We start from the raw sequence: 15,935 nt of genomic DNA on the forward strand, positions 1-15,935 counted from the left end.
GACCCAATGGTTTAAGGAATAGGTAGGAAAACTCAGTTTCTATTCTTTCCTTCCTGTAAAATCCTGACATAATGAGCTCAGTAAATTGTTTTAGGAAGTTATCTCTCATTTCAGACTTTCTCACATGAGACATTTTACTATGTTTTGGCTTTCTGACTATCCAAAATAAACAGTAGATAAAATTTTCATAAACAGAAGAATTATGTCACCACTGTTCTATAATTGACTTTATAAATAATTCTTATTTCACAATTCATTTAAAAGTTACTCTTCATCTTTGTGTGATAGAATGCTCAAGAATTTGTTTTATCATAGTTTAATTCCAACAATTTTAGTTATATTCAAAATAACCCTTAATGCTAAACTTGACTGATGTACATCCAAAGCTTCTCATTTTCAAGCAAATTAATCTAGAAGCAGTCCTAAGCAGAAAAACAGGTGTTATGCTCCTAATGGTATTATTTATAACAATGAAATAAGTTGTAATATTAGAAGTTTTGCTGCTAATTTTATATCATCCCTGAAGTAACTTCACTGAAATTTTCTGACTTAGCCTAAACCAATTAGAAAAGTTAAAATCTTATTCTCAGCTCTACAGCAAGAAAGTAAACATATGAATTTCCTCAACATTTTCAAGTCAATTAAAGATATGTAATATACACACCAATATCTTCTCCAGGCTCTGACAGGCCTCCTGGAAACTTCCACATATTTTTCAACTGCAGTATAAAATCAGAAAATAAAGTTAACATACCCTTTATTCACTAACATACACAAACACACACAGATGCCACAAAATTTACTCATAATTGGTCAAGGTGGTTGAGAATTTATTTTTTGGTAATTACACGCAAATTTTTTTCAGCTTCCTTCCTCACGCCTCCCTTCTTTTTAGGGATAACTGGTGACTTGTGAAACCTTTTCCCACCTTTTTCTTCAGGAACTAGAAGTGGTTTTGTTTGGTTAATGTGATAAATTCTGTATGAGTGAAACAGTGGGGGGGAAACATCTACTGAATTTGTGTAGTTAAAAAAATTTTGCTGCTAGTTTACTAAAAAATAGAGGAATCTTACTGATGCTGCTATAAATAAGTAGAAAATACAGTATAAATTTAATCACTAAAGTATGCTACTTTTAATTTTCACATTTACTTTCTGTATTGTGTCTAATCAGATATGTTCATCTTAAGATTTCTCTTATTCTCTGTGTTAATGATTTTATGTACAAATGTAACTGCTTTTCATGGGAAGTGTGAATAAAATTGATTAGTTTAAGTTTGTGGCTTTTTGTATAACATTTCTTTTTTTGATGGGGAGGGGCAGGTGGGATGATCTGACTAGGAATGGGGATAAATGTGGAAAATTTATTTTAAATAATTCTGAAGTGACATGGGACAATATTCTTATGGCTGACACGATTATTTTTTCCTGTTAGGATTCTGTTGTATCAATCCATCACCATGATAAAAGCTGAAGAATGAGAAATTATGACATGCTCATAAAGGTACTGCAGCTTGGAGCCAGTATACCTTATACTCTTCATTCATAAAACAAGTTTATGGACCTTTACTGGTGTGCTTTGTGACCCACTCATTTCCTGCGCAAGAGCTTCTTAAAGAATGTGTCATTTCCCAACTATGCTAGGTTGGAGCCCAGTGGCATGGTTCCCAGAGTTTCCACAGACTTGATTATGTGGGTACAGAATTGAGGCTTACCACCCTTCTGTGTCTGGCTCAGACTTGAGATTAATTTATAAAGCATATTATGTTTTACTTTTTAAATGTAGAAATATATCTCTAAGAATATCTCAACATTAAATGTACTGTCTTTGGGGTTCCATTTTGAAATTGTTCCAGAAGCAATGTTTCCACAAAAACTATGCAGTCTTTTGTCTGCTAGTATGTTAAACTTCACCACCATAAATTGTTTCTAACAAAAGATGTTATATAATAGGGCAAATCCTCCAAAACAAAATCAACTTTTAAAAATCTTTACCTAGACCTGATTATAAATAATTGGAAACTGTTGATTAAATTTGGAGATATGAACTTATTAGAAGGGGAAAATGCTAGCTGTAAGGATTGAAAACAGCTCACACACATTTGATTTTGATTATTTAATAAACCTTAGGTATGGAAAGATTATTTTTATGCTGGTGATTAGTTTGTGATATTTTCTGGCATCAATTAGGTTTAAAGAGCTTATTTTAAAACAGCTTCCTCCTCCCCAAAAGCTTGAGCTTACAGTTAGTTCTAAGTGGTAGGTTGAGAGGCCTAAGTTTGAAAAACCTGGTTAATACTGTAGATATGATAGATCAGTGGAGGGACAAGTAGGTCTTCTCACTTTTTTTTTTAACGTTAAAGAATACTCCCACTAGCTGGGTTTAGCAATAAAATAAGTAATAATAAATATTACTAGGTAATGTATATTGAATGTCCACTATGTTCCAGATACTATGCTAAATGCTTTAATAATTATAGACATTTAAACTTTATAGTAACCCCACAAGAAACTATTGCTGTTCCCATTTTTATTTTTTTCATTTCTTTTTTTATTGAAGTATAGTTGATTTACAATATTGTGTTACAGCAAAGTGTACAATTGTACAGCAAAGTGTACAAGTGTACAGCAAAGTGATTCAGTTATACATATAAGTTTTTCAGATTATTCTCCATTATAGGTCATTATAAGATATCGAATACAGTTCCCTGTGCTATATAGTGAATCCTTACTGCTTATTGTTCCCATTTTAGAAGTGATGAAACTGAGGACAAATAGGTTAAATAATTTACCTGGAGTGACACAGTGTGTAGCAAAACTCACAGTTAAAATCCAGGCAATCTGATTCTAATCATCTTTGAAGAAATTTAAAAAGTTGGTTTGCTATTTTCATACTAATTCTTTACCACTATTTGCTGCTTTTTCATGTATCTTTTGCTCTTCAGATCTCATTGGAACATTCTACATAAACCCAACCAGAATCTGTATCTTAGTCTTATGTTCCTCCAGGGTTTGTGAATTTGAACTAAAACCTAGTTTGGTATCAAACGTCTTTGTATCTACCTCTCGCCTGTGAGTTCCCTATCAAGAATTGTTTGATTGGCATGAGATTTATTACTCTGCTAGTGATTTACTACTACTCTGCTAGTGATTTACTGTTACGCCACTAGTGATTTGCTATTACTCTACTAGTAATTTACTGTTACTCTAACACTTCCAGTATATTGTTTCATAGGGGAAAAATTACTGAGGAAGGGGTAAGGTTGGGTTTTGAATATGAACAGTAACCCATAGTTTCTGTTTTCATCTTTGTTCTCCCTTCCAATAAAAGACAAAACATCTCTATGCTTCAAGTGTAAAATTCCAAGATCCTTTTCTCCCTAATCTTAAAAAAGGTACTTTCCACTCTCTTCTAAAAGAAATACTCTACTCAGACATTCTCTTGCCTCTTTGCTTGTTGGGTCCTACCCAACATTCACATATATGACCCCTCCCTGCTTTGAGTGAGTCAGGTCATCTAGTTCCTGAAGCATATCTGATCTGATTTTTACATACTACGAAAGGCAGTTATCCTTTTAAGTTATAAAAATGTGTGATTTTTTTTTGCGGTACGCGGGCCTCTCACTGTTGTGGCCTCTCCCGTTGCGGAGCACAGGCTCCGGACGCGCAGGCTCAGCGGCCATGGCTTACGGGCCCAGCCGCTCCGCGGCATGTGGGATCTTCCCGGACCAGGGCACGAACCCGTGTCCCCTGCATCGGCAGGCAGACTCTCAACCACTGCGCCACCAGGGAAGCCCCAAAATGTGTGATTTTAAAGCATAGTCAGAGTAATTCCAGCATATTGTAGAATGGTGAATGTGATGATAAATTTTTCCTATACGTTTGCCAATTATAAATCTGATGTTTGTGTGTGGGTGTGTGCGTGCACGTGTGTTTGTAGGTGTGAATGTAAAACAGAAGTGTGTAAATGATGTACAGTGGTCCCATCAATCACTGGAACCTCTTTCCTTCCTCGGTGTTAGGAACTGCTAGCCCCAATAGTAAGCATTTTGGATATCAGCAAAGGGTATTATTTTTTTAATGCATTCTTCATACTTAACAGAGTGTAAGATATTTTCTGTTAAGGCAATTTCAAGTTTAATACCACTGTTTCTTATAAAACCTATCCTGAAGATAAACTCAAGTTTATTTTAGCGTTTCTAGAATGGGTAAATAGGAATGACTCATTTTCTGATCCTTTTTCTCACTATTTTTCCAACCCCACAGACATCTTCTGTTTTCCTAAGCAGATGATTCGCTTCAGGATCTTCCCTGGGTGTGGCTGCTGAAATCCTAACTAGGAATTTGTGTAAACAGAACCCCCCAAAGACTATTAATTTCTTTCAAATAGAAATTGTCTAATCTCAAGAACCTAGAACAAGGGTACAGACTTGCTAGCCTCTTCCTTTTGGTTCTTATATTATTTGACTTTATCATTCTTCCCTAACTCAAACTTGGTCAGATGCCTGATCTCATTATCTTTTCTTTTCACTGTTCTGGTCTTTAATGCTACTACTCTCACTCTTCAGAATTCAGAGCCACTGTGTTTAGATAAATCTAATTAACTACAATATTATCACTGTTATGCGACAGATGCTACCAGAGATGTCTTAATAAGTTTGTTCATTCATTCAATAAAAATTTACTGAGTGCTAGGTTTAGGCCATACAGAAAATTAATGCACAATATAGCAAGGCTAGTCATTCTCTTTCTCCTTATACTACTGTATTTTTCTTAATAACATTCACCATCACTTTATATATTATTTATTCATTCACTTATTATTTGTATCTTACCTATTTGAATATAAGCTCCAGATGTAGAAACTTTGTTTTGTTCACTAATGTTTACTTAGAGCTTAAAACAGAGCCTACAACATAGTTATGTACAGGAACTCAGTAATGTTTGGCAAATGAATGAATAGGTCCCTACCATTAACTCAGCTCTTTAGCACCTGGTTTACAAGGTCAAGCCACTGTTAGGTCTTTTGTTCCTCAGAATCATGGGGCAGGGACAAAGGAAGGGACTATATGGGTAGGAAAGGAGAAAGGACATGTTTTAAGTATTTCAGCTTTGAGTCTGAGTGTGCATTTGCTCATGCAAAGAAAGGAGAAAAAATGGCTCAGATGTCTGAAAATAACGCTAATTAGTTATTTACAGCTAATAGCTATCATTTATGCTTAAATTCCACCTAACACCAAAATAATTACAGAAATTAAATATGATTTAGTCTCACTTTATACTTTTTATTACATTGAGCTATACATTAATACTCAGTTTTTATATTTTATTGCTCTGTTAGATAGATCTCTGTTCATAACTTAAATCAAAACCCTAAGTAAGAGTATCACTTCTATTTAATTCACAAAGAAACCAAAGTCTTATATAATTTGAATTTGTTTCTAGCTTCTGCCAATCCCAACTGCCTAGAAGCACAGTGGGGATCATGATTAGGTTCTGAGCAGCAGTACTTTCTCACTCTTAAAGAACCAATCACTGGCAAGACTGAAAATCAGCAAATGAAGAATCTGGATGCCCAGTGTTCTAGTTTGGAGGTTCTCAAACTTGACCGTGCACCTAAAACACCTGGAGGGCTTGTTAACACACAAACTGTTGAGCGGCATCCCCAGAGTTTGATTCATCAGGCCTGGGGGTGGGGCAGGGGTGTGAGAATGTGTGGTTTCTAAGAAGTTGACACTATGATTGTCCCTCAGCTTCAAATTCAGCCTCTGTGCTCTGCCTAGTGATGCTGGAGCTGGGACTCTGCTAAGCAGTTTTGGTCTTGCCAACTGACTCCCTTAGGCTCCACCAACAGACTGCGAGGCTGGAGGAGGAAGGGAGCAGCTCCTCCTGTCTGCTTCCTGTGGGCTTCCCATGTGCTTGTGGTTCATGTATTGCCTCGGCATGCTGCTTCATTCTGGCAGCAGCAGTTCCTTCCCATAGCAACAGCCAAATCCACTTTGCAGTTTCCTAGCATTTCCAACATGAGCTTCATTGTGTCCCCTCCCCAGAGACACCGGCCAGCTGATGCTGGGTCCCAGGCCCTCTGAGTTCAGAGACATCAGCAGCTGAACAGCATTTCTTATTAGAGATTTGATTAGCTATGTGCAGTCCCAAATGAAGGGATGCACAACCTACCAGAATGGTATAAAGATTACCTTAAACTGAAGACATATGAGATACAGCAAGATGCAGAAAGAAGCCTTTCCTGAGATTCCCTTTATCTGATTAAAGGTAAAGCTTTCTGAGGACAAAGCTGCCATAAATCCTTTCTGGGGAGCTTCCAGCCAGGAAGGAAACTAACCTTCAGCACCTGGTGAGAAACTGCATACACAAACTTTATTAGAAGCTGCCATAACTTCTAAAATTACTCTTTATATCCTTCACTTAATCATGTCCCTTTTCTCCATAATAATTTTTCTTCACACAGTTTTGTTCTAAGCTCTTTTTTTTTCTTTAGGCCAAATATGTACTGTTTAAGTATCATCGTTGGCAACTGAACTGAATGGAACTGTCAACCTAAACAATAGACAGTGGCATCTGTACTATGTATTAAAAAAAGCGAAAAACTACCTCCCTAAAAAACAAACCCCATTCAAGTGAAGTCTTTTGTATCCTATGCAAAGTATGATAGGCATTGCCATAAAACTACTGACTCCCTCAAAAAAAATCCAAGTTTTAATTCCATTTATGTTTTCATCTGCTTTAGTTTAGTGAAAAGATTCCTCTCTAGGCTTAAATTCTGACTCTGCCAATTACCAGTTGTGTAATGTTGGAAAAAGTTACTGCAACCTCTCTGAAGTTTTTTTGAAAAATGGAGATAATAACGCATACCATTATTAAATAAGAAAATTTTTGCAGAAGTATTTTGTCATCACAATTATCATTATTTATCTGATTTTATTTCTATTAAATAGCAAAACGATGGAATTAAAATAATTTTGTTTAGCCTGAAAACCTCATCAGTTAGGATCACGAATGTGTACTATAATAGAAGAACAAGTGACCTGGAGAATGGTAGAGTGTTAGCAAATGTTTGGTTATGAATTTTTAGTAGGCTAGAAGCCATAGCAGAGCTGGTGCTACACTTTACTTGGGTTTTTAATCCTCTTGAGATATGGCTGTTGGTTCCAAGAGACATCAAATAAACCATTTAGGAACCTATCTAGGGTTAATTACTCAAAAGTCCCCCCAGCTTAAGGGTATGACCTTCAATTGACCCTAAAGGCAACTGCCCCCCAAAGGAAACTTGAGGTGGAGGATTGAAAACTCTCCACTCACATCTTTATAAGCCCATGTTACAGGATGAAGAATGGCTAAAACAATGCCACTGTGGATAGGTCTCTTGGAGTTTTTGTTTAGTCATTAAGTCTTGGGTCTCCCTTTGTTTCCTGACTACCTTGGAAAATACTAACAAACATTCCAGAAAACACTAGCAATTATTTCTTTGAAACTAAGATAAGCAAAACTAGAGAGGCACTGAATGCAATCATGATTAACTGAGAATCATAAAAGTTTTTAGTCATTTACAGTGGAGTTTAGGCAAATTCAGTATACATAGTTTTGACTATTGCCCTGTTTTAAAAATAAAGCTCAATTCAATTCTTTCCTTTTCAATTGCTGCAATACAGATTGCTCTGGAAGTTTGATTTCTGCAAACTAAAGCTGTTAAATCATTTGTCTTGGAAGGTTTTATAAGGGGAAAAAAAAAAACCATCCCCAAAACATCACGCTGTCTAGGTTTGGAGTAAGACAGGTTAGCCATAACTGCCAGGGAAGCTCCTTCTTTTCTTTTTTTCAGACTGCAAGCCAATTTTTAATATTATTAGTTAGACCTAGGTTTGTTCTCTGTGAATTTCCATGTTTTAATAAATGAGTAATTACATAAATAGATTCTTAGTTGGTTGATCCATCAGCCCTGAAAAACTGCTCAGAATGGAGCAATCATATTACTCTGGCTGTCTTTCAGTCTCTGTCAAAGTCCTTAATGAAATTTTATTTGATAAAGTCACTTACGACACAGTGTGCTATTTTAAAATCTTAAAAGTTTACTCTTTTCTTTCCAAAATACCAAAGTGGTTTAAACCAGGTTATATCTGGTATCTTATCTTACATGTGCATAAGTGTATAGGGAGAATTATAGTATTGGGATATTTCATTTGTGATCATCGAATCTAACTCCTTAATTTCATAAATGGGGCAACTTAGGTTCCCAGAGCCTCATAGATTTGCCCAGAGTTGTATAGCTAGCTAATGGCAGGGCCAAATCTTAGAACCCAGGTCTCCTGATCCAATTTTGTTTGTACAACTTCTTATGTCACCTAAGCGTAGAAAAAATTAAATTTTGGTGATACTGTTGCTTCTTTAAATGCAAGGAAAAGACAGTTAAAGGGATACACTTAAAAGATAGTAAAACTTTTATAATATCTCTTTAGAAGTAACTTTTATATATGAAGGTATAGATTATTTTTCAAACTTAGCAAAGGAAATTAACCAATTTATGTTACTTGTATACTTGTATACCATATATATATGGTATCTGCCAATAATGTTTGGGCATATCATCTCTCTGCCATACTGCAGAGTTATAATATCCACTTTCAGTCTAACCCAATTTAATTGAACAAAATCCTAAGTAAGTTTTCTCAGACCTTGGGTACTAAATATTATATATTAATACAACCTCCTTTGGCCTAAGGGTAGTTAAGACCTGAATGATAAAATAGTAAAATAATGACTACGGGAACTGTGCTTTTGTAGGTTAGAGTAGGGTAAGTTAAGGACCATCTGGTGTCCCTCATAATTTCAAGGCATGTAGGGAAATAGCTGTATGTCTTTGAAATCCTTACTTGATGCTTGGAATTGAATATGGAGAGAATCAGGGCTTATCACTCTCACATGAAGTGAGTTTATTTAGGTTTTGGCTAATTTTTTTTAAGATTACAGACTCTAAAATTAGATTGGTTTTACTACTACGTTATCTGCATAATTTTGGGTAAATAGCCCCTCTGCGTGCCTTTCACCCTATCTCCAATTTCTAGATCTAGCAATTTACCCTATGGTAAAAGGGTAAATAACATAGTATAGTGATAAACAAACAGAGTATAGCTGTCCATATATCATCTTCGTCACTGTCACCTCAATCAAAATCTTTCAGTAAACAAAATCTGAATTGTTTCTATGTCAAATCTAAACTCCTCTTCCTGGCTCAGGCCCCCTCATAACTAGGCCCTATTTTTACCATTCAGTCTTGCTTCCTACTTACTCTCCACTCATTACCATCAAATATACATACATACATATATATATATATATATATATATATATATATATATATATATATATGTACTCCAAATATAAAACTTACTGAAGGCTGGGCACAATACTACTTTAGGTACCCAATAAAAATCTGTTGAAGATAAAGCTTAGTTTGAGTCAGAGATCCTGCCTTAACTAAAACTTTAACGTTACTTAATACCATGAGAGTGCTTTCAGATAGCATTTCTGAGAAATGATTGATACTGCTTTCAGCTATAATTATGAATATTAGTTTAAAATTTAAAAACATATATGAGGAGAAGAATGTATGACTCTATCCACCAATATCTACTGAAGTCTCAGAAAGTATCAAAGTAATTACTCTCGTCACTTATACTCCTGAGCATGAAAGCATCTGACCTCTAAGCATGGTACTTCTCTTAAAAACTTCTGTTACTTCTAGTTGCCTATAGTTCTTATTTGGGTGTATGAGGCTCTTTAATCCTGTTCCCAATCTAGCTCTCAAACCAAATATTTTACCATTCCCATCTGTAAAGGAGAGACGGTCCATACAGGCAGACGCTTGGCCCGGGGAGCCCCATTGCCTGCTGGGAAATCTGCTGAGTCAGATAGAGGGGCTGGAGAAGCCTAGACTCTGCTTGTGAGGAGTGTGTGCGTGCTGGCTTGCTAACAATCAGGGCAAAAAGAGACCAGCACTGGCGGGTGCCGCCTTGCCACACTTCCCAATCCGAAGGGGTGAACGCCTGGGTCCCGCTTACTCCACACCTCAGCCTGGTGTGAGATAAGGGCAGAGATGCAATCTAGCTGCGCATACAGACTGGGCCGCCTGAGGTGGATCAGGGCCAAACTGCAGAGACCACTGTCAGTGCACACATGCGGGTGGTGGATCAAACTGAGCAGACACTGTCAGTGCTGCATCGGGCGGTGCCACAATTACGTGCAGTGGCTAACCGCCAAATCTGCAAGTCCCTGGGAGAGGACTCGATATAGCTGCACAGAGACGACCTGAAGGGGCTGAGGTGTGGTCCGGGGAGAACCTCGGAGCCTGTGGTAGGTGTGTGGACAGCAGGGGCGGGTCGGCTGCAGCAGACTTGGTCAGCGCATGCACAGGTGGCGCCATAAAAAAGAGTGGCTGGATGCTGCGTCTTGAGCAGACAGGCCCTGGGCAGGAGTACGCAGTGGTATGTTTCCTGTGGGAGTGCTCTGGCTCCAGCTCCACCCACTTCGCACTGCAGGGTGGAGCTGGATGTGGGGCTGGCAGGTCCTGGTAGAGGTCTACCACAGAGGCTGCCCAGGTCCCAGGTGCAGCACAGCAACCTCAATTCCTGCAGTCACAGCCTCCAGCCCCAGCCTACTCCGCACCACAGCCTAGCACTAGGTCTGAGATGAACACAACAGAGAAAGGGACGAGACCATGGGCTGCTTCTGGGCGAAACCGTGGGCAACTACAGGTGCATAGGTTCACTGTGACTACACAGGCCTTATATGCTTCTGCGGTCACCTCCTTTGGGGCAGAGCACACACTCGAGGGCAACTGAACCTAACTGCACCCAACCATTAGGGCTTCTTCAACAACTGGGGAGCAGACTCTGCCCCCAACAGGGTGGTGACAGCCATGGAGCAAAGAGGAAGCCCTGCCCCTCATCTAGCACAGGTTCTGCACACCACACCACCTATTACAACCCCTATCAATGGGATAACAGCCAGCACACTCTGAAGAAAGAAGTGGCTGGCATCTATACCAAAACAAGCCCTTGCACCAAAAATAACACTCACACAGTCTACACAGGGAAACACCCCTTCAAGATCAAAGTAGATAATGGTTTCTCCTAAATTCACGGAGACAGAGAAAGTTAAAAAACAGAGGAACTACTCCAAATAAAAAGAACAAGAGAAATCTCCTGAAAGAACAAATAATGAAACAGACCTCACCAGTCTATTAGACCCTGAGTCCAAAAATGAGATAATAAAAATGCTGATTTAAGAAAGATTATTGGGACTTCCCTGATGGCACAGTGGTTAAGAATCTGCCTGCTAATGCAAGGGAAACGGGGGTTTGATCCCTGGTCTGGGAAGATCCCACATGCTGTGGAGCAACTAAGCCCATGTGCCACAACTACTGAGCCTGCGTGATACAACTGCTGAAGCCCATGTGCCTAGAGCCCATGCTCTGCAAAAGAGAAGCCACCACAATGAGAAGCCCACATGCTGCAACGAAGAGTAGGCCCCGCTCACCACAAATAAAGCCCACACGCAGCAACAAAGACCCAACACAGCCAAAAATAAAGTTAAAAAAAAGATTATTAATAAAATTCAGATTATTAATAAAATGAAATTTACTAAGATCATTAATAAAATAAATAATAAAAGTTTATTTATTAATAAAATAAAAAAGACTATTAATAAAATTCAGATCACTGTAACAAGGAACTATAAACTAAAAATGAACCAAACAGACAATTCAATTACTGAGATAAAAACCAATCTAGAAGCAATGAATAGCAGACTAAATGACACAGAAGGAATAAGTAATCTAGAAGACAGAATAATGGCAATCACCCAATCAGAACAGCAGACAGAAAGACAAATGAAAAAAAATGAAAGCAACATACGAGATCTATGGGATATGTAAAGTGTGCCAACCTATGCACAGAAGGAGAAGAGGGAAAAAAGGGTATCAAAAATGTATTTGAAGAAATTATGGCTGAAAACTTTCCAAACCTTAAGAAGGAAACATATATCCAGGTACAGGAAACACAGAGGGTCCCAAACAACATGAACACACGCAAAGACATATCATAATTAAAATGGCAAAAGTTAAAGTGAGGATTCTAAAGGCAGCAGGAGAAAAACAAAGAGTCAGTTACAAGGGAATCCCATAAGGCTATCAGCTGATTTCTCTGCAGAAACTCTGCAGGCCAGAAGGGAGTGACATGATATATTCAAAGACCTGAAAGGGAAAAACCTGCAACCTAGGATACTCTACCCAGCAAGATTATCATTTAGGAGAGAAAGAATTTCTCAGACAAGCAAAAACTAAAAGAATTCAGCAATACTAAAGCTATCCTAAAAGAAATACTGAAAGGTCTTCTCTAAATAGAAAAGAAGCAAGAACCTATAGAAAAAGAAAAACACAATAGGATAGGCAAATATATGAAAGGATTGAAAATTAAATAAGCAAGCACACAGATTTAAAAAACAATAAAAAATTGTAAAAGTGATTATAACTAGAACAAACAGTAAAAGGGTAAGCATGAAGATGCAAAACAGGATATCAAAATCACAAAAAGTGGGGGAGGGGAGTATAAAAATGTAAATCTTTTAGAATGTGTTTGAACTTGCATGACTATCAATTTAAAGCAACATACTTGTAAACCAGGGTAGCCACAAATCAAAAACATACAATAGATTCAAAAAAACTAAAAAGAAAGAAACTCAAGCAAACTAAAAAAGAAAACCATCAAATCACAAAAGGAAAAAAAAAAGAAGAAATGAGCCAAAAAGAGCTACAAAAACAACTGGAAAACAAGGTTTTAAATGGCAACAAGTACATACCTATCAATAATTACTTTATGTGTCAATGGACTAAATGCTCTGATCAGAAGACACAGAGTGACAGACTGGATTAAAAAAAAAAAAACCACCTATAATATGCTGTGGACAAGAGACTCACTTTAGGGTGAAATACACACACAGGTTGAAAGTGAGGGGATGGAAAAAGATATTTCATGCAAATGGAAACCAGAAAGCAGGGGTAGCAATACTCATATCGGACAAAACAGACTTTTTAAAAAAGTCTACAAAGAAAGACAAAGATGGACACTTTATAATGATGAAAGGGATCAATACAAAAAACCTGATATTACACTGTAACATATATGCACCCAATATAAGAGCACTTAAATATATAAAACAAATACATAACAGACATAAAGTGAGAAACTGACAAAAATACAATAACGGTAGGAGACTTTAACACCCCACTGATATAAACAGACAAATACTACAGACAGAAAATCAATAAAGCAACAGAGGTCCTAAATGACGCAATAGACCAGTTGGACTTAATTGATGTCTACAGGACACTACATCCAAAAAAAAAAAAATAAACATTCTTCTCAAGTGCACATGGAACATTCTCTAGGATAAAACACATACTAGGACACAAAACAAGCCTCAACAAATTTAAGAGGATAGAATTTACCTCAAGCATCTTTTCTGACTACATGAAACTAGAAATTAACCACAGAAAGAAAATTGGGAAAAGAATGAACACATGGAGACTAAACAATATGGTACTAAAAAACCAATGGGTCAACAATGAAATCAAAGAGGAAATCAGAAAATACCCTGAGACAGACGAAAATAAAAACACAACCTTACAAAATCCATAGGATGCAGCAAAAGCAGTTCTATGAGGGAAGTTCATAGCGATACGGGACTTCTTCAAGAAACAAGAAAAATCTCAAATAAACAACCTAACCTACCAACTGAAAGAATTTTAGAAAAAGAAGAATGCACAAAATCCAAAGTCAGTAAAGTCAGCAGAAGGAAAGAAATAATAAAGATCAGAGAGGAAATAGAAGAGAGATCCAAAAAAACAAGAGAAAAGATCAATAAAGGCAAGAGCTGCATTTTTGAAAAAAACAAAATTGACAAACCTCTAGGCAGGTTCATCAAGAAAAAAAGAGAGAGAACCCGAATAAACAAATTAAGAAATGAAAGAGAAGAAATAACAACTGATACCACCAGAAATAAGAAAAAAAAAATCCTAAGAGAATCCTATGAACAGTTATATGCCAACAAACTGAACAACCTAGAAGAAATGGACAAATTTTAGAAACATACAGCCTGCCAAAACTGAGTCAAGAAGAAATAGGTAACTTGAACAGACCAACCTCTAGATGTGAAACAGAATCTGTAATTAAAAAAACTGCAAACAATAACCCAGGACTGGACAGCTTCACTGGGGGATTCTACCAAACATAGAAAGAAGAACTTATACCTATCCTCCTCAAACTATTCCAAAAAACTGAGAAGGGAACACTCCCAAATTCATTCTATGAAGTGACCATCGCCGTAATACCAAAACCAGACAAAGACACTACAAAAAAAGAAAATTACAGGCCAACATCTTTGAAGAACACAGATGCAAAAATCGTCAACAAAATACTAGAAAACCGAATCCAACAATACATACAAAGATCAAAAACAAAGACCAAGTTGAATTAATTCCAGGGTTGCAAGAATGGTTCAACATATGCAAATCAATCAACGTGACACACCACATTAACAAAAGGAAAGACAAAAACCACATGGTCATCTCAACAGATGCAGAAAAAGCATTCCACAACATTCAACATCCATTCATGATAAAAACTCTCAACAAAGTGGGTATAGAGGGAAAATATCTCTGTAATAAAAGCCATTTAAGACAAACCCACAGGCAACATAATACTCAATGGTGAAAAGCTGAAAGCCATCCCACTAAATTCTGGAACAAGATAAGGATGCCCACTCTCACCATTTCTATTCAACATAGTATTGGCAGTCCTAGCCACAGCAATGAGACAAGAAATAAAAAGTATCCAAACCAGAAGGGAAGAGGCAAAATTGTATTTATACGCAGATGACATGATACTCCATATAGGAAACCCTAAAGACTCCACACAAAACTATTAGAGGTTTACCTCCTCCCACAAATACATCAAAAACACAAAGACAAGTGGAATGATTCACACAGAACATCTAGTGAATGCTGGCAGAATGGTCAAGAAAACTTCCACATAACCGAGTTAAGACAAAAGAATAAAGGAAAAAAGAGAGAGAAAGGAATCCAATGGGACCTGAGCCCCAGGGAGGGAGCTGTGAAGGAGGAAAGCATCAAATAAAATACAAGGGAATCCCCATAAGGTTAACAGCTGAGTTTTCAGCAGTAACTATTCAGGCAAGAAGGAAGTGGCACGATATATTTAGAGATGAAAGGGAAAAACCTAGAACAAAGAATAATGTATCCAGTAAGGCTCTCGTTCAGATTCGATAGGGAAATCAAAATCTTTACAGACAAGCAAAAGCTAAGAGAATTCAGCACCACCAAACTAGCTTTAAAATAAATGGTAAAGAAACTTCTCTAGGCAGAAAAGGTCACAACTAGAAACTAGAAAATTATGAATGAGAAAGCTCACTGGTAAAGGCAAACATACAGTTAAGGTTGGAAATCATCTACACACAAATATGATAGGAAAACCAGAAATTGTGAGCAAAGCAGAGTACAAATGGAGGATATTGGAAATGGTTTGGAAATTAAGAGACCAGCAACTTAAAACAATCTCATATATATATGGCCTGCTACATCAAAACCTCATGGGAACTGCAAACCGAAAATCTGCAATAGATACACACACAAAAAAAGAAAAAGCAATCCAAACACAACAGAAAAGATAGTCTTCAAATCACAAGAGAACAAAAGAGGAAGGGAAGAAAAAAAAACCTACAAAAACAAACCCAAAACAACTAACAAAATGGCAATAAGAACATACATATCGATAATTACCTTAAATGTAAATGGATTAAATGGCCCAACCAAAAGACGGAGACTGGCTGAATGGATACAAAAAC

The 15,935-nt window shown here is 37.1% G+C and overlaps 1 protein-coding gene across 6 annotated transcripts in view; it reads right to left on the reverse strand.

Moving 5' to 3' along the window:
- The window catches only part of NUDT6 (nudix hydrolase 6), a 42,846-nt gene that overhangs the window by 4,173 nt on the left and 22,738 nt on the right, over positions 1–15,935 (reverse strand). For 5 of the 6 annotated variants that reach the window (XM_027103651.1, XM_027103647.1, XM_027103650.1 and 2 more), the window contains one exon: positions 665–719. In XM_027103651.1, the coding sequence (XP_026959452.1) occupies positions 665–710 (46 nt within the window). In that variant the 5' untranslated portion in view covers positions 711–719. Of the gene's footprint in view, positions 1–664; positions 720–6,196; positions 6,533–15,935 lie in introns of those variants that run through there. The other variant, XM_027103648.1, reaches the window with a different exon arrangement.

The sequence above is a fragment of the Aethalodelphis obliquidens genome, unplaced genomic scaffold, assembly GCF_003676395.1.
Source record: "Aethalodelphis obliquidens isolate GAN/ISIS:26980383/991018 unplaced genomic scaffold, ASM367639v1 scaffold6, whole genome shotgun sequence".
Taxonomy (NCBI): Eukaryota; Metazoa; Chordata; class Mammalia; order Artiodactyla; family Delphinidae; genus Aethalodelphis; species Aethalodelphis obliquidens.